This window comes from Saimiri boliviensis, chromosome 9 (assembly GCF_048565385.1).
Source record: "Saimiri boliviensis isolate mSaiBol1 chromosome 9, mSaiBol1.pri, whole genome shotgun sequence".
Taxonomy (NCBI): Eukaryota; Metazoa; Chordata; class Mammalia; order Primates; family Cebidae; genus Saimiri; species Saimiri boliviensis.
The window spans coordinates 46,849,768-46,877,626 of NC_133457.1; the positions used below are offsets into that span (position 1 = coordinate 46,849,768).

At 45.3% G+C, this 27,859-nt stretch overlaps 1 protein-coding gene across 5 annotated transcripts in view; it reads right to left on the reverse strand.

Moving 5' to 3' along the window:
• The window catches only part of OSBPL10 (oxysterol binding protein like 10), a 325,696-nt gene that overhangs the window by 222,257 nt on the left and 75,580 nt on the right, over nucleotides 1-27,859 (reverse strand). For 4 of the 5 annotated variants that reach the window (XM_039480176.2, XM_074405790.1, XM_039480174.2 and 1 more), the window contains exon 2: nucleotides 1,663-1,838. In XM_039480176.2, the coding sequence (XP_039336110.2) occupies nucleotides 1,663-1,838 (176 nt within the window). Of the gene's footprint in view, nucleotides 1-1,662; nucleotides 1,839-5,046; nucleotides 27,630-27,859 lie in introns of those variants that run through there. The other variant, XM_074405791.1, reaches the window with a different exon arrangement.

A 27,859-nucleotide genomic window follows, 5' to 3' on the forward strand; every position in this document is an offset into this window, starting at 1 on the left:
TTCCTTGTGGGACGGGCTAAGGACAAGCCATATACGTGCAGAAATTTACCTTGACTTTTTTATAGTTAAGTTTTAGCTAAATTTAGCACTGACGACTATTCCATGCAGATCATAAAACCTCTGTATTTGCTATTAAATTGCCCTCTAAAAAAACCCTAGGGTTTAATAATCCAAAGGATATTAACGATTCCATGGCAAAATAAGACGGCTCAATTGTTCAACTGTCAAATTAGTTGGATTTTTCTTTTGCACGCGTTTGTGTCATTTTATAAACCAAAGGCAGGGTGGAGAGTGCCATTCAGTTTTTCGCCGGCTATTGTTTCTGCACTGATAATTTATTAAGCAATAAACGGCAAAGCGAAGCCAAGGACCACATAAATCTAGCCAGCTGGAATCCCCAAAGACAGCACGAATCTTACCACATTCCTGAAAAATGTTTGTCAACTATGGACATTTTTACTTCATAGGTTTTCGGATTGTTTTATAGATTCTGAAACATGACTTGTATATGGATAATAAACATTAGTTTATTCTATCTCTTGGGTAGTAAAGCTTGGCAGTAGAAGGGTGCAAACTGGGCTGCAGGTGAGGAGTCTAGTTCCTCCGTCAGCCTCTGCAGAGGCAGCCAGTCACGGTCAAGTGCAGACAGCAGGCAGCCTTTCTTCGTACTTAGCTCTTACTTAGTCAAAAGAAAAGGTTACATTAAAAAGGCAGAATTTTCAACCACCTCTCAATACTTAATACATACTACCTTTTCTCAGGCCTTGATAAATAATATAGACTCTGCATATCCGTGTGTGCGTGTGTGTGTGTGTATGTATGTGTGTGTGTGTGCGCACGCACACACACACGTGCACATGTGGGCATTTGGATTCGCTGTTTCATTATTTTATTAGAAGAGAAGTGGCAGAAAAATCACAGCAATGCAACCATAACAGATCCTGGTGGAATGATCTAGCAATCCAATTACACTGTAATTTTATTACAAGTCTGACATTTCTGTGCAACGGATGTGTCTTGAGGGTGAATGCTGGACTCCCTGGAAAGTCATCCTCCTTTCTAGGATGCTGGGCAGGTATTTATTTTCTTGTTTTCGTTGTTAAAGCAACGATATCCGTTTTGAAGGAGCAAAGAAAAGGGAATGAAGCCTGCAAAGGGTCACTAACTCCATTCCGGGAGGCTTCTCAGCAGGCTCTACTAAGGCGGATTGAATAAAACTCAAATAAAGGGGCACTTTACTAAGAAATGGTACTAGAGAAACTTTGCAGGGAGGACACTAGGATCTTTAGAGGGCCTGTTTAGCCCTCACATCACAGCTCGCACAGGGCACTAGAGTGAAGAGTCACACTGTTAGGTCAAAGAAAACGTACTGAGCTAATACTCAAGATCTTCAAAGTCCTAAGGCTGCCTTGGTGATCACTCACTTCTCCTTTCTCCTTAATTCCTCAGTTAATTAGGACGAGGCATTCCTAATGTCAGCTCCATCTCCCCACCCCAGGGATAAGAGGAGCAATGTGTGTCATCAGAGTGCTCCCCACACAGCAAACTGTCAACGGTAATTTAAAAAAAACAAAAAGTAGAAAATCAAGAGCGCCATCGCCATGGCAACAATAGACATAGCCCACGAGGCCTGTCTGCAAAATGGCCGGGAGAAGGACGCACCTCTCAGTTTAAACATCTCTCCGTTAGCAGAGTACACGACCAGCATGTGCGGAGCTTCGTCGCTCAGGGACACTATGGCTCCGGACAGAGACAGGGCTCCTCGCGGCTTCTGGTGTTTGCTTTGCTCATTCACAAAATACTGCAGGATGCCAGCCTCGAAATCCAGCACGAAGTACCTGCACAGAGAAACCACAGGTCAACGTTTTTCTCTCCTACCCTCTTCTGCCCAGCAAGGCAGAAAAGCAAAGTGATCCGAAGTCAACATCGAGACTCCACACGCATGAAGCTGGAAACCAAAAGTCCCTCCCAGATGCCCACAGAAGTCAGCCCGAGCAGGCAGAGAGCACTGCATTCTTAAATCAGAACAGAGCTCAGAATGGGGCACTGTGGGCAAGGGCCAGGTCCACTCGGGATTTGTGCCATGCCCACCCTTCACCTGGTACCCATGGATACCATTAAACCTCAGAGTGGCAGAGAAAGGACTGCAACATAGACTCTTGTCACATGCTCCGTATGAATTCACAGGAACAGCTGGAATTCACAAGGTCTCCAGGAGAGGTAGCTTCACACCCAGATAGCAACAGCAAGCGTGTCTCCAACTTCCTGCCAGTGGCATGGGTACCGTAAGGAGCCTGAGCAGCTGGCAGCATCTGTCAGGGAACTGGAGGTGCTTCTGCGACCACCTGGACACACTCCAGCAGGCCCACTCACACCAAGGCAAGGATCCTCCCTGCTCTGGGAAGCTGAAATGCCACTGAACCTACATCGGTGGTAAAGGAGGAGAACTATTTGCCTAAATCACACAATGCATCTTTGTAGCCAAATGTCTCGCCTGTTAATTTTCTCAAGCTATTAGCTAGGAAGCAGTCAAGACAACTTCCCCTTCTCCACCAGGATGGAAACATCTCCATCTGAGTCTCAGATTCTTACTGTGGCCTTGAGGCCCAGGCCCACTGACTTTCCCACCTTCTTCTTCATCTTCCATTGACACTAGTCTTTCTCTCTTCCTTCATAGTCACCAAGTTGCCTCCTACCACAGGACCTTTGCACATGCTGTTCTCACTGTCTGGAGCAGTTATAAAGTGTGGTCTGCACATTTTAATGGTCTACAAACTGCTACCAGTCCACTGCAGCCTTTGGAAACATTTCCTGCATGTGGCTTTGTTTCAGTATCCAAATGCGTGGATCAGCCGGACAAGTCTCAACAGCTGAGATATTGTCAAACACACATGGTCCGCACAAGCGACATACCAGTCAAGAATCAACAGCAGTGCCATTGGCGGATGGGAGGAAGCAGGTCCTTCACCATAGATAGTTTGAAAAACGCTTGCCCAGAATGCTGCTCCTCCTGCCTGGAATATGGTTCCTACCCCTTCTTGCCACGTTAACTTCCCTTGACTAGGTCAAATATTCTTTCTTATAGCACCTTGAAATGCTCGCCCGTGGCGCTGGCCCCAGCAGAAGTCTACATTTGTGTGATTATCTGATTCAATGTCTGGTTTTCCCCACTAAACCACACGCTGTAGAGTTGAAAAATGTTTTCCTCCCCGCAGCACCCAGCACTGTGCCTGATACTTCACTGCTACTCAGTTACCATTTGTGAAAGGAATGAATAAAGAAAAGAAAACCCTACTAAATCCCACATTTTTTCCATCCACACATCAAAGCACCCAGCTCATACAGTGAACCGACGGAGCCAATCTCTTTTACATTTTTGAGGGCTACATGGCGAGATTCAACATAGGTCAGATACCATCTGTACTACTAACTCAGGCAGCTTTCACAGTTTTAATATTGCCTTTCACTGTTGCATTCTTTTTGATGCCATCTTATTTTTGCAAAGAGTTTCAGCAGGTGTTGCGATTTTAAAAACACTGACATAGAACAGGAAAACAGAACAGCCATGTCCGGTATGGTTCCAAGGTTTGAGAAGCTGTGTAGTACCCACAGGTTCACACATCCCATTAGTAGGTAATTGTGGTTATTTAAGAAACTAAAATATTTTTCTTTAAATTAATATGCATTATTTTTTCAAACAGCTACTGAGTTGTTTAGACATAAATATGCACGAGGTTGTCTGGAACGCACCACTTAAAAAATGAATCTGGGCCGGGCGCGGTGGCTCAAGCCTGTAATCCCAGGACTTTGGGAGGCCGAGGCGGGTGGATCACGAGGTCAAGAGATCGAGACCATCCCGGTCAACATGGTGAAACCCCGTCTCTACTAATGGTGCAAAAAATTAGCTGAGCATGGTGGCGCGTGCCTGTAATCCCAGCTACTCAGGAGGCTGAGGCAGGAGAATTGCCTGAACCCAGGAGGCGGAGGTTGCGGTGAGCCGAGATCGCGCCATTGCACTCCAGCCTGGGTAATAAGAGCGAAACTCCGTCTCAAAAAAAAAAAAAAAAATGAATCTGTTAGATGTTTATTTTAACCTAGAAGCACCACCAACCAGGAAAGTTTACGAATCTCTAACCTCGTTGATTCTCACAACAACTTAACCGAATAGATGTTATCCCCACGTAGCAAAAATCCTGAGACTTGAAGAGATTAAAAATCCAAGTCCAACTCTTCTGTGTCCAAAGTCCAGGCTTGGGTCTACTCCGGCAAGCACAAACCCCTTGATTCTCACTCAAGTCCTTCCTTGTAACTTCTCCATGTCACTTCTCTGGGACCTACTTACATACTTCATTCTCCAAACCTCCCTGCTCCAACAGAGATAACGAAGCTGAAAGCTCCCTTGCCTGGCAACAGAGGGCCCTACTTAGGGCTCCTGCCAGGGAGCAAGGCGCAGGCACCTCATTGGCACAGCACTGCCCAGGTCGCAGCCCTCCAAAGCTCCAGCTCCTCTAAGACATCATCCACTTTGAATTATTTTTAACATTTCAGATGGCCTGGCCAAGACTACTACCTACTCTACCCTTCTTCCCTCTTCCCTCTCAAGTCATTCTTAAATAAAGCGATCTTTGGTTCTCATGAACAGCATGAATAAATGAAGACGCAAAACTGTGTCAGAACCAAAGCTATTCAAAGTGTGATCCCCAAGCCGGCAGTAACAACATCGCCTGGGATCTTGTTGGCAACGGGAAATCTTGAGCCTCACCCAAGCCCTGCTGAACCCGAAACTCTGGGGGAGGAGCCCGGGAAGCTGTGTTTTAACAAGTTTCCAGGTAATCTGATGCAGGTGAAGTGTGAAAATCCCTGGCATCATCTACCATTGACAAATCCGTTTCCTCCTCTTCCAGAGAAGTCACATGCAGAACATATTTCTCAGCTTTCCCTGCACTTAGGGTGTGGCTCTCTGGGCTTTAGCTAATAGAATGTGAGCAGAAGTGTGCACGTGTGCACGCACGCACGCACACACACGCTGAAATGGAGACAACTTACGGCACAACTCAGGAAGGCCTGGGCCCCTGAATCACCACCTGGAAGGGCATCACCTGCTGAGCAACACACACATCAGACCACTGTATTAGTAAGGAAAAAAGTTTAGGCCATGGGCATCAAAATCTATTATAGCATTAACAAAGACACCAAAAGAACCTTTTTGTCTCTGTGTTCACATCCTTCTACTTGAAATTTGCTCCTACTGTTTAATGTGGGGCAGAAACCAAACTCCCTCCATGACAGAAAAACCAGGGTAACTTCTGAGCGCCAATGGTCAAATTATTTAAGCACTGACTCGGCCTTCTCTTAAGGAGTATCTTCCACTTGACCTATATTTAATGTCATTTTGAGTGCAGCTGTGCAGACAATGCTCGTGGCATGTCAGAACATGAATCGTCATCCTTTCAAGCTGAGGAAGGAGACGAGGTAGGCTCACACTACAGCACACTGTGTCGTGTGTGCCCGCTACACACACATCTGCAGACAGAGATGCAGCACCCCCTTTGATAAACATGCCACTCTTTTTTGTTTGTTTGTTTTGAGACAGAGTCTCGCTCTGTAGCCCAGGCTGCACTGTAATGGTGTGATGCTGGCTTACTATAACCTCCGCCTCCTGGGTTCAAATGACTCTCCTGTCCCAGCCTCCCAAGCAGCTAGGATTATAGGCGCGTGTCACCACACCCGGCTAATTTTCTTATTTTTAGTAGAGATGGGGTTTCACCATGTTGGCCAGGCTGGTCTCAAACTCCTAACCTCAGGTGATCCACCCACCTCAGCCTCCAAAGTGCTGGGATTACAGGTGTGAGCCACAGCGCCAGGCTGCATGCCACTCGTCCACAGGGGGAAATAGAAAAGCAGATAAACTTTCAATGAAAAGGCAAAGTAACTTGCCCTCAGTTTCCCCATCCACTCTACACCGCTGACTGGAATGAAGCAAAGCCTTAACCTCTCCCTCCTTACCACTCCTATCATCTTACCCACAGAGACCTGCCAGCCTGCCAGCTTTCCGAATGCATCCTGTTCAAACAAGTTACTATATATTTGAAGAGGACATCATTCAGGAGCTGGTACAAAGAAATGAATTGAGTGCGGTTTTATTTTTCCCAGTAAGGATGACAGAGCAGCCAACCGATGTCACATTACACAGGATACAGGGACACACTAATGATTTTTCACATTACCTATTTCAAACTGACAACTCTAACTTTCTGCCTCGGATGGAAAAAAAGCACATGCTTTCACCGTTTTCTAAAATAGTTTAAATGCGAATGCACAGGTGTGAACCGTGTGTACTAAAGAGAGTTATCAATCATTTCCTCCTCTCCTAAAGATAGTTAACATTTTTATCATATTTGGAGGGGACTGATGGAATATTAGCTGATTACAAATTGCAACAGACTAAACAAAGTGTTCTTTCAGCACGGCCTTTGACAGTTAAGTCCGCTTATGTCACATGTAGGTACGGACTGCCCGTAGAGCAGTAAGAACAATTCCTGTGGGTCACATTCCCTGGTAGGAAAGAAATTAAATTTGGTTTCCCGCAGGATCATGGCTTTCTCAGCTACTGCAGTTAGGAGCCTGCAGCTATATCTGAAAGTCACAGCTTTCATTCTAAATGAAAAAGTTAACCGTATTTCTGGATCAGGCTTCATTAAACCAAGTGAAATTGTTAGATAAAATCTCGAATCATTCTTAAAGATCTTCCCTTCTAAAGTTCAGAATAAGGCAAATCTAATTCCTAGGTTCTGGGATTTTTTAATTAACCTCTTGAAGCCACAGTGTGCAATCTGACTGCCGTGTTGGTGAACTTAATTGTATACAGAAAGAACATATTTTCTTTGCTATGTTAAAAATACCATCAATAAAAGAGAAAAAAAAAAATCAAAGCACGTGCTGTCGGGAGGAAGGGAGAATGAGGGAAGACAGCAAACAAACGCATGCGGAAAGCCATCCTCATTCTCACCGGGCTAGCTTCTTGGTGGAACACCTGCCCAGTCCCAAAGCTGGGAGGCAGGGCAGGAGCAGGCCCCTTCCTGGAAAGGGCTGAGGACAAGCCACTGCCTACTAATATCCTTCAGACAAACCCATAGTTTCCAAAAGAAACACAAATGGAACTGGCCGGCGCGGTGGCTCATGCCTGTAGTCCCAGCACTTCGGGAGGTCGAGGCAGGCGGATCGTCTGAGTTCGGGAGTTTGAGACCAGCCTGACCACTAAAAAAAAAAAAAAAGAAAGAAAGAAAAACGACCACAAATGCACACATTTGTACCCTCACATACACTTACATATGTGACACACTCACCGATAACCACAAACACACGTGCATCTCACACACTAGACACTTAAATGCACTCACACAAGTTTGCATTCACGCTTACACATATTCACACTCAAATACTTACAAACTCATGCACACTTGCACCATTGGAGGTCTCAGAAATGTTACACACTCACATTCATAACCACCCGTGCACTCACACTTGAAGGTGCATTCACACGTATTCACACTCACTTGCACATGTTCTCATTCACTCACGTCCACGCACTGCACTGCCCTGACCTACTCACCGTGCCTTCTCAGCCCTGCGTCTCTCAGGGATCATGTCTGCACAGGTGTAGCCGTTTCATCGCTGCCTCTACACCCCCATCTACCTGACATAGTTTCATTAACGTTAAGTTCAACTTCAGGATCTAAAAGTTGACAAGAGTATACATGTCTACTCTGCGGGGGGAGGAACCGGGCCTAGGAGTGCACCAACAACCCTTAGCCAAACCCCAGGCAGGAAGAGAAATAGAAAGGAGAGGCCGGGCGTGGTCGCTTACACCTGTAATCCCAGCACTTTGGGAAGCTGAGGTGGGAAGAGCACCTGAGGTCAGGAGTTCAAGACCAGCCTGGCGAACATGGCGAAACCCCGTCTCTACTGAAATTACAAATAAAAATGACCCGGGCATGGCAGCAGATGCCTGTAATCCTAGCTACTTGGGAAGCTGAGGCAGAAGAATCACTTGAACCCAAGAGGTAGAGGTTGCAGTGAGCCAAGATGGCGTCATCGCACTCCAGCCTGGGCAGCAAGAGTAACTCTGTCTCCAAAAAAAAAAAGGAAGGAAGGAGAAGGGGCGGGGGCGGGCAGGTGCAGCAGTAAACAGCTCACTCATGCTGACAGCCAGAAGTTACAGTCAAACTACAGGAGAATTACAAACATGCATGAAAAAAAGCTTTCATTGAAGAACTCTGCTAGACAGGCTGGTCCTGACAAACAGCAAAATCATTTCATCTAAATTTAAAAGTGAAAATCAAAACAACAAGCATAAAAAGTCCAAGAAGGGGAAGTTACGGCCCTCTCCTTAATGACTGAGCAGCACACCTTACATAGCCACATTACTGCTATTACTAAGAGGGGCTCAGACTCCTCTGAGCCCTGGTGAGGATCAGCCCCTCACCGCCATACAAGATAGCCAGGGTCGTGAAGGCCTCTTACCTACCCAGGCCTGCCTTCTGCCACCTGAAAGAGGAATGGGCACTGAGCTCCCAGCAGACCACAGCCTGGTGGAGAGGTGGGCCTCCCTGCTGAGATCTGCCTCGCCTTCCCCAAGCCTCTGTCTTCTGAGAAGCATCTGCTCCAAAGTGCTAGACTGTGTGAGCAAGGCCTGTGAACAGACTTCTGCATCCCAGCTTGTCCTGACCAATGGAACCATGGCAAGTTCTTCCACTTAAGACCCTTCTCCAAGTGGGACAGTTACTACCTGATTCTTCCAGAATTGTAGTTGACAGACACCCCCCCAAACACACAAATGTCAGAGACGGAGACCCTCCCTACCTTCAGCATCTCCCCAAACCATGGTTCCCACCAAAAGATTTGCCTGGTGCCTGGACAGAGCTGGAAGGAGCGGTTCTTTCCAGCAATGTACACACTGATTCTGGAGGTTTCAGTAGCCTTTCAGGTCCCTACTGTGCCCAGACATCTGAAACATCACATCTCCGAGATCAGGAAGCACCTTGTTTATAAAACTTCCAATCTACTACTTAAAGAAAAACTCAGGACAAATCAGCAAAATAAAGCACACTCAGTATGTGAAGTGGGAGGCCAAATTACACATGCATTTTCCTGAGCGTCCCATATGTCTTTAAAATTAATGTCATCTCGTCATCACTTATTGAACCCTTCTTATCTCCAGAGACAACAGATTAAAGTTCTGCAAAAAAAGTTTCCTTTTTGGAGCTACCAGTGTCACATAGGAGGCGTCTACACGTGGCCAGTTGGGGCTTTGCCTTAATCATTGTGGGGAAGGAAAGCACAATATACAACCCCAAAATATGCTCAACCTGGAGGGAAGAAAAGGAACTTTCTTCCTTACCTTTAATAGTCTTGTCATCTTCGAAGAGTTTATACTCAAAAACCTTAATACTAAGCCCTCGAGAATTTCTCTCCTGATAACCAAACCTATGGATCCTACAGACAAAGTCTTACAACAGGTTGCAAGGCACAGCACCTGCAGGCAGACTCAACCCCAGCCAAGCTTGAAAATCGGGAATCTTCTAAACTCTTGGAATTTGTGGCAATGGCTGGAGAAACGCAGTGGTCTTCTTACATCTCTCAGCTACTTGTCTGTGACTAGCGTCCCACCACTGCCACACCACCATTCTCCCAAACCACCAAGACATAGAGATTCCAACACACCCCAGGTGGTATTAAATTGTCAGAGGGCCCTCAGGCTCATCACCAAGCCAGGACAAATATACTCAATTACATGAGAATTATATTAGAACACACTACCAGACTTCAAAATATACTACAAAGCTGTAGTATCCAAAACAGCATGGTACTGGCATAAAAAACAGACACAGAGACCAATGGAACAGAATAGAGAACTCAAAAATTAATTCCTGTATCTACAGTCAACTGCTTTTTGACAAAGGAATCAAGAACATACATTGAAGAAAGGTCAGTCTCTTCAATAAATGGTGCGGGAACAACTGGATATCCATATGCAGAACAAAGAAACTAGACACTCATCTCTCGTCCTATGCAAAAGTCAACTCAAAATGGATAAAAGACTTAAATGTAAGACCCAACACTATAAAACTACTAGAAGAAACCAAAGGGGAAATGCTGCAGGACATTAGTCTGGGAAAAGATTTTATAAATTAGTAAGACCTCAAAAGCACAGGCAGGGAAAGCAAAAATAAACAAACGCAATCCTATCAAACTAAAAACTTCTGTGCAGCAAAGGAAACAGCAGAGTGAAAAAATCTACAGAATGGTAAAAAATATTTGCAAACTATTCATCCAACAGGAGATTAATACCCAGAATATACAAGGAACTCAAACAGCTCAACAACAACAACAACAAAGAAAAAAAAAAAAAAAAAAAAAAAAACAAATAATGGACCAGGCAAAGTGGCTCACGGCTGTAATCCCAGCACTCTGGGAGGCCAAGGTGGACAGATCACCTGAGGTCAGGAGTTAGAGACCAGCCTGGCCAACATGGTGCTACCCAATACCTACTAAAAATACAAAAAAAAATTAGCTGCGCCTGGTTGTGCATGCCTGTAATCCTAGCTACTTGGGAGCCTGAGGCAGGAAAATCACTTGAACCCTGGAGGCAGAGGTTGCAGTCAGCCAAGATTATGCCACTGTACTCCAGACTGGGTAATAGAGTGAGGCTCCGTATCAGAGAAAAAACAGTCAGATTTTAAATTGATCATTTAAAAAATGATCTGGGCCGGGCGCGGTGGCTCAAGCCTGTAATCCCAGCACTTTGGGAGGCCGAGGCGGGTGGATCACAAGGTCGAGAGATCGAGACCAACCTGGTCAACATGGTGAAACCCCATCTCTACTAAAAAATACAAAAAATTAGCTGGGCATGGTGGCGCGTGCCTGTAATCCCAACTACTCAGGAGGCTGAGGCAGGAGAATTGCCTGAACCCAGGAGGCGGAGGTTGTGGTGAGCCGATATCGCGCCATTGCACTCCAGCTTGGGTAACAAGAACGAAACTCCGTCTCAAAAAAAAAAAAAAAAAAAATCTGAAGACATTTTTCAAAGGATATACAAATGGCCAAAAATATATGAAAAAAATGTTCAACATCACTAATCATCAGGAAAATGCAAATCAAAACCACAATGAGGAATCATCTAATCCCAGTTAGGATGGCCATTATCAAAAAGACAAAAAATAACAAATGCTGGTGATTATACAGAGAAAAGGGAACTCTTATACACTGTTGGTGAGAATGTAAACACAACAGTACAGCAATTATGGAAAACAGTATGAATGCTCTTAAGAGAACTACAGATAGAGCTACCATGTGATCCAGCAAGCCACTACTGGGATTTATCCAAAGGAAAGGAAATCAGTATATTGAAGAGACATCTGCACCCCCATGTTTAGTGCAGCAACATTCACAGTAGCCAAACATGGAATCAAACTGGGTCCAACACCAGATGAATAAAGCAAATGTGGTCTAGATACACAATGGAACACTATGCAGCCACAAAAAAGAATGAAACCCCGTCATTCTCAGCAACACAGTTGGAACTGGAGGACTCTCTGTTAAGTGAAATAAGGAACAGAAATTTAACCACCACATACTCTCTCACTCATGTGTGGAAGAAAAAAAAAATTGATCTCCTAGAAGTAAAAAGTAGAACAGAGGATACTAGGGGTTGGGAAGGGTCAGGGGAAGGGAAGGATAGGAAGAGATTTGTTAAAGGATACAACTAGACAGGAGGATTTCTGGCATTCTACAGCACTAAACGATGACGCTAATGAATAATGCATAACTTCAAAGAGCTAGGAGGATATTCAATGTTCCCAACACAAAGAAATGATCAATGTTTGAGATGAGGATATGCTAATTACGCTAATACAATCATGATATATTGTATGTATCAAAATGCCACTGTGTACCCCATAAATACGTACAATTATGTGTCCATTTAAAATTAAAATAAAAAATAAAAAGAATGTTTCTTAAAGTTTGTTCCAGCTGCTCTCTGCTTCTGAATCAGTTGAAAAGCTTGTCGAAAATATGAATTCTGACTCTCAGCCCACACCTACAGAATCTTTGAGAAGGTCAGGAAGTCAGAAATGTGAATTTCAAGAAGTTTTTCAAGTGATTCACGACCACCCTAAAGTACAAAAAGACACTGCAAAAACCGAGTCAAAATAAAACTTTATGTTATTCATCACCCTGTTTTTCATCTGGTATGCCACACATTTCTCAATCATTCATTCAACAAACACCTGAACACCCACCTACCCATACAACCAAGATGAATGTTATTGAAGCATTAGCCAGCCGCATTTTGTCTTAGTCAAAAAAGGGCCAAACCCTAGCTTTCCTAAATCACAGCACCCCAGACAGTGGGTTTCTTGGTTTTGTCACTGTGAAAGTATTTTTGAGAAAGATTTAAAAACAATGTTTGAAATCACCTGGCATCGAGATCCTGCATAATGGGATCATCACCTGGCATTCTGAAGGTGGTCACTTAAGCAGAGGGGGCTCCAGGGGCCAGGCTGAGTGAAGCACCTCAAGATTAAGAGCCACCGGCCCAAGAGGTCGCTGCTTCAAGGACCTGATTTAAAGCACCAGCATAAGTCAAAGTGAACTTTTAACACAAGATCTGATGCACCCAGCTTGGATTTGATCTATGAGGAGATTCGATCTGCTTTTAAAGACTAGTGATTTAAGCCCCAAAGTAAGAACTGAGACCTGTCTTATGAGGATTAATACAGGCTTTCACAATATGGCCTCGTTTCCCTCTGAACTACTATTAACTCTCCAGTTTCTGGTGATTTTAGGTGAAAACTTTCATACCAACATGTGTCTTAATGCTCACAAATTACTTTTTATTCTTGATATTGACAATGCTGGAACTTACCTGGAAATGAGCTAAGTCCTGATTCAAGTCTCCGCTTTGTACTATAAGCTTGAACAAACACATCCTGAAAGTCACACTGAAAAAAATTCTGATACTGGGCCAGGCACGGTGGCTCACACCTGTAATCCCAGCACTTTGGGAGGCCGAGGCGGGCAGATGACGAGGTCAAGAGATGGAGACCATCCTGGCCAACAGAGTGAAACCCCATCTCTACTAAAAATACAAAAATTAGCTGGGTGTGGTGGCACACACCTGTAGTCCCAGCTACTCAGGAGGCCGAGGCAGGAGAATCGCTTGAACCTGAGAGGCAGAGTTTACAATGAGCCAAGAACGCGCCATTGCAGTCCAGCCTGGACAACAAGCGTGAAATTCTGGACAAAACTGTCAAAAACAACCATTTCAGAAGAGTAGAAGCTGACCAAACCTTGATAAGAACAAGCAGAGCGTGGGGATCACGCCTGGGCTCTCCCCAGCCTCCTCCTAGCAATGCTGACCAGTAGTTCAACTGCAGCAGCAGGGTCGGAAGGACCAGCATTCTGCTGCCCGTGGGAGAGGTGAGGGCAATTGCTCACATGATTCAGATCACCATCAGTGAAAGCGGCAATTGCAGGCAGCTGCAGGGGGAAGATGAAGGGGCTCCACGGGCCTGAGGATGTAGCCCAGTTGAGAGCAAGCCGTGGACCAGTAGACTAGCCAGGGATTTAACTGGGAATTTCAGGAGGGGAGAAACCCACGGGGCTAAACTTCTCATGTATCTGTTAACCGGTGGTTGAGCACCACCACAGCAGAGCAGACCCAAGGCACCCACACATCCTTGGCCAACAGAGCCTCTGCTCATGCGCAGGGAAGAGCGATAGAAAGTAAGAACCAGGAAAGATATGGAAACAACCTGAAATGCTCACGTGCTCCCTCCCAACAAGCAGATAGAGGGGCAGAGTTGACGCCTTTCGGCTAACGCACAATCTCTGACCCATCTTTGGCTAAATACCAAGCATATACATCCAGAATATACAAAGAACTGTTACACCTCAAAACTATGAGAAGCAACCCATTCAAGAAGTACAAAGTATTTCATCAAAGACATTTCACCAAAGAAGATACATGAATGGTTAATACATGAAAAGATGCACATTATTGGCCTTAAGGAAAATGCAAATTAAAACCACAATGAGATTCCAGTTCACACCCACTAGAATGGCTATAATAAAAAAGGCAGTGACAAATGGTGAGGATATGAGAAACTGGAACCTTTCTACACTGTTGGTAGGAACGTGAAATAGAACATCTGCTCGGAAAAACAAACTTACCGTACAATGCATCAATTTCACTGCTAAGAATCTACTGAACAGAAATTAAATGTCCATACCAAAGACTTCCAGTGCAAATGTTCAAGCAGTTTTATTCCTGGTAGCCAGAAACTGGAAATAATGTAAATGTTCATCAACTGGTGAATGGATAAAGAAAATGTGGCATATCCATCCCATGACATACTATTCAGCAATATAAGTACAGCATGGATGAACCTCAGAAACATTATGCGTAAGGAGCCAAATGCAAAAGACTAGGAATTGTATCATTCCATGTATATAAAATGTCCAGCAAAGGGAAACAGACAAAAAGATCAGTGGTTGTCTGGGACTGAGGGTGGAAGCAGGATTGACTGCAAACTGCTTACAGGAATTACTTTATTTAAAAAGCAATTTTTTTGGTGTTAGAAATATTCTCAAACTGGATTGTGGTAATAGTTACAAAACTATATAAATTTACTAAAAGTGACTCGATGGTACACTTCCAATGAGGGGATTTTACGGTTTACATGATACCCTAACACAGGTGATATCTGCAGTGATCCTGGCAATAGCCTAGATCCAGGTGGCGATGGTAGAGTTTTGGCAGAGTTTCAGTTGACAAGACTTGATGAAGTAGGAATTCAGGCTGGGAATGCCGCACTGGAAATACCTTACTCCAAGAAATGTCCCTTACCAGTAGGATGGATGGATGGATCTGGAGCCCAGGGTAGTCTGAGTTGCAGTCGTAAATTTGCAAATCATATGCAAATAGGTAGCCATTGAGGCCACCAGCACGGATAAGATGGCACAGAGAGAGGAACAAGGAGGAACGAGGAGGCAGGAAGGAGTGGGCCTGGCACCAAGACTTGAGGAATTCTAACCTGAAACAGGGAAAAGAACAGAAAAAACAAGGCAGAGAGGAAAACCGGAAGCACGGAAAGGAGGGAGTGACCACGTCAAATGCTGACAAAACATTTTGTCAGCATTTGACTGAAACATCCTATTTGTGACTGTTCTGTTTATTTCTGGATTCACGGATTCCCATGACCCTCATTGCTTGTCAAGCAAATCCATTTTTGTTGTCGTTGTGGTTAATGCAGCAAGCCCGAGAGAAAGGAAAAGAATTTCTCTTCCAAACACGTACTGCCTAAGTCCACGAGCCGTTTTCCAACATCCTCATTCCGTTTTTACCGGGGGGAGGAGAAGCATTATTGGGTTGAAGCCAGGATCTGAATTTCAGCTCTGCCACTGGTTAACTAGTAGTCTGAAACCAGGTGTGGCAGAGACGGACTACTACCCACTAAATATCTGTTTCTCTTCTCTCTCAAGAGAACCCTAATTTGTAGCTGGGCACAACACGCTATGCCAGAATGTCTTTCCCAGACTTCCTTTCCCCTGGAGATGCTCAACTGACTTAAGTTCTAACTCATGAGGAAAAATGCTGTCGTCTTACCGTCCCTCCCTCCCCTACCTGCTTTTTGGAAGATGAATGCAATGGCTGAAATTCCATGCCTAGGGACGGTGAAGCAGAAAACTGGAAGGAGCATGGGTCTCTGAGTTCTGTGGAATCCCCAAACCGATCCGGAAAAGCCACCTCCAAGCTGCTTTTATGTGATGGAACATAAGTGAGTCACATTAGAACTCTCTGGAGACTTTTTCTTAAACAATCCCAATCCTCCACATGCACTTGGACCAATTAAGTCAGAATCTCTGGGGATGAAACTCAGGCCGTGGTAGTTTTGTAAAGCTCCTCAGGTGTTACAATTGCAGTCAACTTGGAGAACCTGTGATGGATTCTAACTTTACGGAAACCCATTACTCACAGCTGAATACAATTCCCAACGGATACTCCAAGCCAGCCGACTCTTCCCGTGCCAATTGACATTTTCAAAACGGGATTACAATGCTTACTGCTCCCACAAATATTTAGTAACCAAGGATTCACTGGTAAGTGACTCGGCGTTTCTGCCTTCACGAAATGTACAGGTGTGTTGTCTGAAAAATTACATGAAAGAGCAAGAGCAACAAACTATATAAATTGTACAATTAACTTGTGGGAAGCATAATCAAAACCCAGGAGAAATAGCAAGGATGAGAAATACGTCACCATATTAAAGGAAAGCTAACAAATCTAATTCCTCGTTTCAGCAATGCACTCAGCAATGAATTACTGCGAATAGTTCAACATTGCTGCTATATCCTCAATGCACACACCTGTACACACACAGAACTAGAAATGATGCCCCGTATATTCTGCATGTCTTATTTATGATCATTAAGAATAATGCCACATTAACTCCAAGCAACTCGAACTCCAAGAACTGCGTGACAGTTGTGCGAACAAAGCATTCACCATCGATAAGAAAGCTTTCAAAAGACAGAATCCTTCAGAAACTCATGTGTTGCCATCACACTAAAATCATCACACTTTGTAAAGAGTGATTGCATCATTTTTCAGACTTCACGGAAAAACAATAATTACTCCCCAAAAGACTGTCTTAAGATTCTCTCTCTTAGGGGACCGAATGTTCCAGGTGCTGAGATCCACATTCCAGAGAATCTACTCAAATAAAAAATGACTTTTATTTTCTACAAAGGATGGCACGGTTTCTTGACATACCTGTGAATTTTGGATCACTGCTTCTAGCTCCGGACAGGGTGGGGGAGGTGCACACCCCCAGCTCCCTCCCTGGAATCCAGTTGTGGAGATGCCACAGAAAAGAACGGGAACTGAAGAGCAGGGAGTGCTGTGCAGAGCAGAAGTGGTTCCTGATGGCAGGGACAGTCCAGGGTGACTGAACATTAGGGGCCACAGAGCAGAGGCAGATTCAAGGAGGCTCCTCTAGCTGGGCTATCCACATCACTGTCACGGGCAGATATGCAGAAGCACCAGCTGGAAGGGCGGCTCTGAAATCAGGGCAGTGCCTGGCTTTGGGGTTGGGGGAGTCACCTCTGGAAAGAACTATGATGGGCCAGCCAGCGCCTGCCTAGGCCTCTTCCCCACTCAGCCCCTTTCCGCAGGCCACAGGAGGCAAAGTCAGCAAAGCCCAGGGCCAGTCCTCGAAGGAAGGAGAGGACAGACAAGGAGTGAAGGGTCCCTGGTTCCACTTCAGTCCGAAGGGCATTTAGACCGATCACACCCGTCATCCCAGCACTTTGTGAGACCGAGGTGGGTGGACTGCCTGAGCTCAGGAGTTCGAGACCATTCCGGGCAACATGGCAAAACCCCGTCTCTACTAAAAATATGAAAAACTAGCTAGGCATGGTGGAGCGCACCTTTCCCAGCTACTCCCGATGCTGAGACAGGAGAACCACTTGAACCCAGGAGGCAGAGGTTGTATTCAGCCAAGATCGTGCCACTGCACTCCAGCCTCGGCAACAGAGTGAGCCTCTGTCTCCAAAAAACAAAAACACCAAACAAACAAAAAAGGATGTTTAGTAAGTATTTATAATACTGCATGACTTTGAACAAGTCACTTAACCTCTCCGTGCCTCTGTTTGCTGTCTGTAAAATGGAGCTAAGACCTGACTTCACAGAGCTGTGCTAAGGCTTAAACCAGGTAATGCACAAATTTAGCACCTTAAAGATGGAGCTGGCACATGGACAGTGCTAAGAGGCTGCTTCTTGCCAGTCTTAATGCAGCCCCTAAGTCAGCAGCCGGCACCCTGCTCGCCCTTCAGTGGAGTCTCTGATTGCAAAGAGCAGTGAGGAAGAACAGCCAGCTCAACACTACAGAAAGCTGAGAGCATGGAGAAAGACGGAGGATTTATTCGCTCTTGCACTGTTCTGACATTGCCAGCTCCATGCCCTTCCTTCCTGCTTCCATCCCTGCAGTCCAAAAGACACAGGATAAACAAGAGGCCACGGCAAATAGCATTTGTACAGTCTTTCCTACTTGCATTCATTCAACAGATATACTAAGCTCTTACTAAGTACCAAGCTTGATTCTAGGTGCCAAGAATACAGCAGTGGGAAAAAATAAAAAGGAATGCCTTCATCTCGAGGACCCTTTATAGAGAACAGGGAGGGCAGAGAAACTAATAATTGCTAATATTTCCCTAACCGTATGATGGAGGTATTATTATCACCCCTTTTTTCGTTTTGCTTTTTGGTTTTCTAATTGTTTTTAGACAGGGTCTCACTAAGTTGCCCAGATCGGAGTGCAGTGACACAGCCATGGCTCACTGCAGCCTTGACACCACAGGCTCAAGAACTGCTCCCACCTCACACTCCCGAGTAGCTGGGACCACAGGCCACGCCACACCACCCAGGTCGTCTTTAAAAATCTTTTGGCCTGGTGCGGTGGCTCACGCCTGTAATCCCAGCACTTTGGGAGGCCAAGGCAGGCGGATCATGAGGTCAGGAGTTCAAGACCAGACTGGCCAACATAGTGAAACCCCGTCTCTACTAAAAAATACAAAAATCAGCTGGGCATGGTGGCTGGTGCCTGTAATCTCAGCTACTTGGGAGGCTGAAGTAGGAGAACTGCTTGAACCAGGACTCGGGAGGCCCAGGTTGCAGTGAGCCGAGATCACACCACTGCACTCCAGCCTGAGCTACAGAGCGAGACTCCATCTCAAAAAAAAATTTTTTTTGTAGAGACAGTGTTTCACTCTGTTACCCAGGCTGCTCTCAAACTCCAGCCTCCCAAAGTGCTGGGATTACAGGCATGAGTCACCATGCCCAGCTGTTAGCCCTTTTTAAAGATGAGGAAACTGAGGCACGGAGCTCTCTGATTAGTCACACAGACAATCAGCAGCAGAAGCAATAGAAGTAATCTGTCCCCAAAGCTGTGCTCCTAACTACTGCATTATTCTACTTTTTTTCTGAAAAATAAGAGTACAAGAAATCTTCTATCTCAGAGCAAAGAGCCTCAACTTTGAAGCTTTTTGTGAGAGCAGGGTGTAGAGGGCTGGGCGGGAAGGAGGGGGGGAGCGTGGGAGGGAAACACTGGTCAGGACATGCCTGATATTCACACAGGAAGTCAAAGGTGGGTGTCTACTAAATTCAGTGAACCCAGATTTCCAGGAATCATCTCCTCAAAGGATTCTGTGGGCAGATAAAACCTAGGAGAGAGGAAGGAGAGGAGATCAAAGGGAAAATCCAAACTATAATACTACTGCCCAAAACGTTCTCACAAGAGCTGACGGGTCCCAGCCAGGATGGAGCCCACATTCTGCCTCTTCCGGCCACTCCAGGCAGCTGGCTCCCTTCCTCTCCCCTGCTTCTTCCTGGCCCGCTTTCATCCACCTCTCACACCCAGGCTGAGTTTTACTGCTTGATTACCTTTCCCAAGCATGGGATCCCACGCCTCCCAGACTGCCAGGAAACCAGAGCCCTGGGCAGGGGCAGGGGCTGGGGAGAAGAGACTGCAGCAGGCAGGGCAATTCGTCCCAGGCACAGATGCACCAAGAAGCCAAAATGATCTTTGGGGAACCAGACCAGGCTGCCGCAAAGGGCTCCTGGAAAACAGGCAGGTTTTCAAAACGAAATCCACTTTCGGGCTAGCTTCACCTGGCATTTCATTAACCCGAAAGGGTCGGACGTACCAAAAAAGCCACCAAAAACAAGATTAAAATCTCAACTGTTCCGCCAACACAGGCTCCCAAGCCTCCGTACAACATGACCCACCGTGACCACAAGGTCCACAGAGTAAAAACACAAAGCCCAGGGTCACTCAGATGCTCCTGGGGTGACTCTGTGGCCGCATGTTTTACTCTCCGGGAACACATAATCCCAAGCAGAGGACAGAGTGGGTGAAATTGCCACAAACTCTGACTCTCCACAGACTCAAAGGCAACCCGAATCAGAAGCATTTCCGATCTGGGTCTGAACCTGTCAAAATCTGTGCCTACGGAAATCGCGGGTGTTTTGCCAGCGAGTTCAAATCAAGGTGGAATTTTCCCAACTTTCTGGAAGTGGAGGGCATCCGTTATGAGACACAGCTGAGGTTTTTCTCCAAAGACTTTTTCTTAAACTGGAGTCAGCCACAAGCATCTGCCTATAGGCTGCCAAACAAGAGGTTAATAAATAATTCCTTAACAAAGGAACCGAGTAGTAGAACTATCTACCTCCTAGGACTTCAGTGAGGGTGAAATAAGTATTTGTAAAATGCTTAGAATAGTATCCGGCACATAGCAAGTAAAACATGTCTATCAAATGTTAATAACATAAATGAAGGAAATACCAGACAGCTTAATTTTTCAGGGGCATGAGTTTGTGACTGCATTCTCCATACATACATGTGACTTGTGATTTTCTATTCCACAAGTCACACGATGATATTAAACTTGTCAATATGTCAAAGCGCATGTGGCATTCCACAAAGAGCTCTATGTCAAGGAACCTGGTGATATATATGTATTTTTTTTTTGAGATGAAGTCTTGCTCTGTCGCCCAGGCTGGAGTGCAATGGCACAATCTTGGCTCACTGCAACCTCCGTCTCCCCGGTTCAAGAGATTCCTGTGCCTCAGCCTCTCAAGTAGCTGGGATCACAGGCATGCACCCTATGTCCAGCTAATTTTTGTATTTTTAGTAGAGACAGGGTTTCACCATGTTGGCCAAGCTGGTCTCGAACTCCTGACCTCAAGTGATCCACTAGCCTCGCCCTCCCCAAAGTGCTGGGATTACAGGCATGAGCATCCGGCCAGAACCTCATGAATTTTCATCACAGTAGATTAGATTAAGGCCTAGTGAGAGAGGAGGACAGAGATTAATAAACATCACTGAATTCCAAGCATTGACTATGATATTCTCCAAATCTGGCCTGAAATATCCATCATAACACTCTAGAAAAAAATAGCTAAGACTCCTTAGCATGACAGTAAAATATTCCCTGACCAAAGAACCTATCACTTGATTAATTATGCTGACTATTCCCATCACCTCAAAGAAGGGGAAAAAAATGTGTGACCTCCGCAGATGAACAAACACATACTCAGATCCAGCCTGAATTTTGAACAACAGTCACCACATTCATCCTTATTAATCCGCTCGCCTGTGGAAGGAACATGAGTGTGGGGAGTGTGTTTTCTGATTCCACAAACACCACCACAGTCAGCGTCCATCACTCCAGTTGGCTCTGCCGCCATTTCCCTTTGCCAAGCAAGAACAAACCAAGCATCTATTTCACAAAAAGGGAACCAAAAAGCCAATATCTCATACCCGCCCCAAAACTACCTCTTACATTATTTTTCAGAAAATATATATGACCCACTTCAACTCTCCCACAAGCAGAATAGAGCCAAAAAAAAAAAAAAAACAGGGTGGGGGGGGCGCATGGTGGGAATCGTTTGGACTCCTACGATTATTATCAATAACAGTATGACTATCTCTGCCAATTAAACTAGAAACTCCTTTGACAGTATGTCACTCCATTAAACATAGCTCTGGGCTTGGCATCGTGTGGTGCATAAGGAGGAAGTTTGCCCTAACAGGTCCAGAGCGAAAGATCATTAAATAGAAATGTATCCCTTCATTATCATCCTCCGTAGCTATTACCACCACCATCCCCACCAGCACATAAAGCTCTCTAAAGCCAAAACTACTTTCCATCACCAGCGATATTTCGGGTACTTTATGAATATACATAGCTAGCAAAACGACCAATTCTCAATCAGACAGGACTTGATGAATGAGGTCCATGTTGATGAGTTAATCTTGAGGCCATCCTGACCCTCTAATCCTCTTCCCCCACTGGCTGCTCCCCTCCTCTGAGCAGGAAGAAAAGGTGAGAAGTAAATCTGCCAAGCATGGTGGACCACTGGCAGACTGCATTCAAGCTTCAAGGATGAAAGAGGTTGTACCTGATGGTAACAACTGTATTTTTAGATCATCCATGGCTAACAGAAAACTCACTGAGGTAAAACTTGATTTTGAAAAACTGTCCCTGAAGTCACTGAAGACAGCCTGCCTGTGACACACACTCCTGTAGAAGGTTTTATGTTAAGAGAACTTTTATGGATCTAGAAAGCTGATCATGTCTCCAGCCTTTGGGAGCAGTGAAATTACACAGTCTGCCTCTGAACTATTGATGTCATAACTTATTGCAAGGTCTCCTTTAGGTCATAGGTCATGCCCCAGATGCAATGATCCACAAATACACAGACACAAGGTCTGTGACCAGGAAGTAAAAGCAATAGCAAGCTGATAGCTTTTGAGGATCTGCTATATGCAAAGCCCCATGGTGTCAGACCAAAAAAGAACTCTAGGTTGGACCAACACACAGAGCTTCTAGCATACTCATCTGATTATCTCATTTCGTCATCTTAAAAATAGAGAAGGTCATCTTTATTGCATTTTACCAATATGAAAAGTAAGACTGGTGAGCTGGGCACAGTGGCTCACGCCTGTAATCCCAGCACTTTGGGAGGCCAGGGTGGGCGGATCACAAGGTCAAGAGATCGAGACCATCCTGGCCAACATGGTGAAACCCTGTCTCTAATAAAAATACAAAAAAATTAGATCGGCGTGGTGGCATGTGCCTGTAGTCCCAGCTACTTGGGAGGCTGAGGCAGGATAATTGCTTGAACCCGGGAGGCGGAGGTTGCAATGAACCGAGGTTGCACCACTGCACTCCAGCCTGGCACCTGGCGACAGAGCGAGACTCTGTCTCAAAGAAAAAAAAAAGAAAAGAAAAGTAAGACTGGTAAATTTAAGTGACCTCTAGGCTGGGAGCAGTGGCTCACACCTGTAATTCCAGCACTTTGGGAGGCCGAGACGGGCAGATCACAAGGTCAGGAGTTAGAGACCAGCCTAACCAACATGGTGAAACCCCATCTCTCCTAAAAATACAAAAATTAGCCAGGCATGGTGGCGGGCACCTTTGATCTCAGCTACTCAGGAGGCTGAGGCAGAAGAATCACTTGAACCTGGGAGGCAGAGGTTTCAGTGAGCTGAGATCATACCGCTGCACTCCAGCTTGGGCAACAGAGTAAGACTCTGTCTCAAAAAAAAAAAAATTATGTGAACTCTTCATTGTCTCATAGATAGTTCATATAAGGATCAGGACCAGGACCAGATACTTGAATTTTCAGTCTATACTTTATTTAATTAAATTATGAGGTTCCCTATTCAATATTTGTTGCTGATATTCACTGCCAGAGACTCCTCTAGATATTGGAAATAGAACAATGAGTGAAACAGACAAGCAAGCATTCCTGCCCTTGTGGAGCTGACGTTCTAGTGGCGGGAGAGAAATTATAAACATATACATGGCCGGGCACCATGGCTCACACCTGTAATCCCAGCACTTTGGGAGGCTGAGGTGGGTGGATCACAAGAGATCAAGACCATCTGGCTAGCATGGTGAAACCTCGTCTCTACTAAAATAAAAAAAATTAGCCAGACATGGTGGCACACACCTGAAGTCCCAGCTACTTGGGAGTCTAAGGTAGGAGAATTGCTTGAATCCAGGAGGCAGAGGTTGCAGTGAGCCGAGATTGCGCCACTGCACTCCAGCCTGGGCGACAGAGCGAGACTTCATCTCAAAAAATAAAAAATAAAAATATATACACAAACATGGTAAGTGTCCGTAAGTGGCTTAGAAAAAAAAAATAGAACAGGCTGCAGTGTTGGAAGCTGGGAAAAGGCTGTGGTAGAGAAGTCGTTTTAACTTCGCTGGGTCAGAGAAGGCCTGTCTGTAAGGTGACTCTGAGCAAGGAGTGGAAGGAGGAGGGTAAGGCATGCTAGCGGTAAAAATAACTTTGTTCCAGGCAATGGATACAGACTCAGGAGCAGGCTTAGTGTGCTGGAAAAGAGCCAGCGTATCAGGCGTAGAGTGAGCGAGGGGGAAGTGACGTGAGATGGCCTTTGCAAGGGAACCAGAAGCTCACACAGAACCTTGCAGGCGTGATAGGGACTGGGGGGTTTGGTTCCAGATAGAAAGGGAGACCCCAGAAAGACTCTAAGCAAAGACACAACACTAGCAGCTCCCTCTAGAATGATGCTTGGGTGGGTGCGGGGAGGGTGATCCGCTAAGAGCTTAGCGTAATTGTCCAGGCAGAGATTTACATCAACACAGAAGCTGTGCAGATGGGTCATACGGAAAACTTTACCTTTTGATCTTGTCCATCACAACTAGAAGAGCCACCTCCCTTCTCTTGGACCTGCAGCCTGATAACTTGTTCCTCTACCAGCCGATCTAGAGGCAAGATGGCCAGCCCAGGACGATGGTGCCAGGTGTTTTTTGCCAAGTAAATGGCCTAATTGGGTCGGATGTAGTTCACCAGTGATGATGAGGTTAAGGAAACTACCAGAAAAAAAGACATTGACTTTGGTTTCCTATTACTTCAGGACGTTTGCTTGCCTTTAAACATTCTGCGATTCCCTGGGTTGTGTCGATCAATTCCCCGATACAACACTCCATTTCCATAGGCCAGGATGTTTTTTAAGTACCTGGAGATATTGATCTCGTAGAGATGATGGCAGCACTTGCAGGCAATGAGATGGAAAGAGGAGATGAGCCGCTCGCCTGGGGAACTGCAAATAGCGTTGTTTTATTAGGCTTTCACTTAACTACTGATTAGTAACCAACTGGAAACCTTGAAATCATTTCTGCAGGAAGCGGAGCCAGGTCAAGGGCCTTCCGAAGACGTTAACTTTAGGTTACTGGAGAGAAGTATCACTTACCCAAGAAGTATCTTAGAATAAAATGTTAAAACATAGCCAGCATTCTTCAGAATTTTTTTTTTTTTTTTTTTGAGATGGAGTTTCGCTCGTTACCCAGGCTGGAGTGCAATGGCGCGATCTCGGCTCACCGCAACCATGACTGTGTTAAGTCTTTTTACATTCTATAGACTGAGCTATGGGGAAACTACCTAGAGGTTAACAAGGAAAGGAAATAACTTGAGAGCTGGCATCACCTTTTCAGATGGCTGGCCTTGGCCCTCCAGTGGTATTTCTGTAACATTATCCTTTGTAATGGAACTGCTAAGGCCATCGGTTATCTTGTCACCAAGACCTATAGTTTCTAAATAATGATCCCCACCAAAATATACTTAGCATTCAACCAGAATACCAACATGATTTGGTTTCTGGTCTGCATTTTGTTCTGTGAGACTGTCTCTTAAGGCACCTGGAGATTAGTTTTGGGAAAGGGAGCTGGCATAATGGAAAACGAAAGATTCCATTAATTCTATGACTCTTGTGGCTAATGAAAGCTATTGCTGGTGCAGCTCAAGGTTTTTTTTTTTAAAAAAAAAAAAAAGGAAAGAGGGAAAGGGGGAAACTTCTCACTAAATTGCCACCTCTCAGCAAATGATTTCATTAGCAAAAAAACTGCAAATGAACATTTCCACAGTAACTCACCAATTCAGTACAGCCGCTTTGACACCCCAGTGATTTCACTTCCCTCCATCTCAGATCAAACGAGTGCACTGTGACCGACAGACCCTCAGCGACCACATTAGCTTTTCTTTCCAGGGCCATTCTTCGCATCCCATGGGAAACACGAGCGACATTGCCTTTAGTAACCCACATCAGTCTACTGGAACCGCCCCTACTCTGAATAGCAGCTCTGAAGCCAACCCCCTAACACCCATTAAACACATTTTTTTAAACACATACATATTTAAGAAGTTAAAGACATTAAAATGCCTAAATCCAAGAGCACCAGCAGGCTGGCTGCCCTGGTGCTGTGGAAGACAATTATTTTGCATCCTTGTCCTTTTTTTTGAGACAGAGTCTTGCTCTGTGGCCAGGCTGGAGTGCAGTGGCATGATGTTGGCTCACTGTAACCCCTGTCTCCCAGGTTCAAGTAATTATCTTGCCTCAGCCTCCCAAGTAGATGGGACTACAGGCACATACTACCCACCCAGCTAATTTTGTATTTTTAGTAGAGATGGGATTTCACCACTTTGACCAGGATGGTCGAAATCTCTTGACCTCATGATCCACCCGCCTCAGTTTCCCAAAGTCCTGGGATTACAGGCGTGCGCCACTGTGCCCAGCTGTCTCCTGGCCTTTAAACAGAAGGACCACAGAGTTCAGTAAGGGACAAACTTAGTGGCAGAATTCAGAATCAGGGGGCCAGGCACAGTGGCTTATCCCTGTAATTCCAGTACTTCGAGAGACTGAGGCAGGCAGATCACCTGAGGTCAGGAGTTCAAGACCAGCCTGGCCAACATGGCAAAACCCGATCTCCATGAAAATACAAAAATCAGCCAGGCATGGTTGCGGGCGCCTATAGTCCCAGCTACTCAGGAGGCTCAGGTGGAAGAATTGCTTGAACCTGGGAAGTGGAGGTTGCAGTGAGCCAAGATCACACCACTGCACTCCAGTCGGGGTGACAGAGTGAGACTCTAATGCAAAAAAAAAAAAAAGAATTCAGAGTCTGGGAAGCCAGAGATTCTCCTCAGTTGGACTTCTTGGCAAACAGATTGTCTGACAAATCAAAGGCAATACTGACATCCCCTCAAGCTTCTGCAAAATATAACCCATGGTGGCCACTTCCTTTAACCAAATCCATAAGTCTCCCAACCTTACAAATATTAATAGCATACTTAAATTAACTTCCTAATAAACTACTGAAGGACCCCCTACTTCCTTTATTCAAACATTACGTAACCCAGCGGGCTCTCTTCTCAAGGGTCCAGAATAAAAGAAGATTGTTTTCTGCCACACCTGGGCTGTTAACTTTGATTCTTTACATTCTCCATGGCCCAGCCTTCCCTGTCCACCAGGGAAGGGTTCCATATGAAATACAACACCCACACAGTACTCGGGTAAGTCCACCCTGCTTCAGACCCGGTTTGAAAGAAGGCACCAGGCCAGGGGTGCTCAGGGCCTACAGAGTTGACAATCTTTTTCTAGAAAAGGCGAGAAAGTCAGTATTTTAGCTTCAATAAGCCATTGCAGTCTCCGTTCCAACTACTCAACTCCGCTGACACTGCACAAAAGTAGCCACGCACCAGAGTGAACAAATGGGTGTGACTGTGTCCCAATAAAACTTTATTTATAAAGAAAAGCAGTGGGCTGGATAATCTTGAAGCTACTCTCATGGGGGTGGAGGAGGGGAAGAGGAAGTGGCCGCTGCAGGTTCTGAGCATTTTGTCCCTTTCCCAGAAATCTCCAGATACTCTCAGGGAAATGGCAGAACACCACTAGGCTTGGTAATACCTTCAACATTCCCACTATAGCCCGGACGCGGTGGCTCACGCCTGTAATCCCAACACTTTGGGAGGCCAAGGTGGTTGGATCACCTGAGGTTGGAAGTTCCAGACCAGCCTGACCAACCTGGAGAAACTCCCTCTCTACTAAAAATACAAAATTAGCTGAGTGTGGTGGTGTATGCCTGTCATCCCAGCTAGTCAGAAGGCTGAGGCAGGAGAATCGCTTGAACCTGGGAGGTGGAGGTTGCAGTGAGCCAAGATCGAGCCATTGCTCTCCAGCCTGGGCAACAAGAGCGAAACTCCGTCTCAAAAAAAAAAAAAAAAAAAAAAAAAAAAAAAAAAAAAAATTCCCACTACAACAGGGGTGTCCAATCTTTTGACTTCCCTGGACCACACTGGAAGAAGAATTTGTCTTGGGGCACACATAAAATACACCAACACTAATAACAACTGATGAGCTTTTAAAAAAAAAAAAATCGCAGAAAAACTCATGTTTTAAGAAAAGTTTACGAATTTGTTTTGGGCTGCATT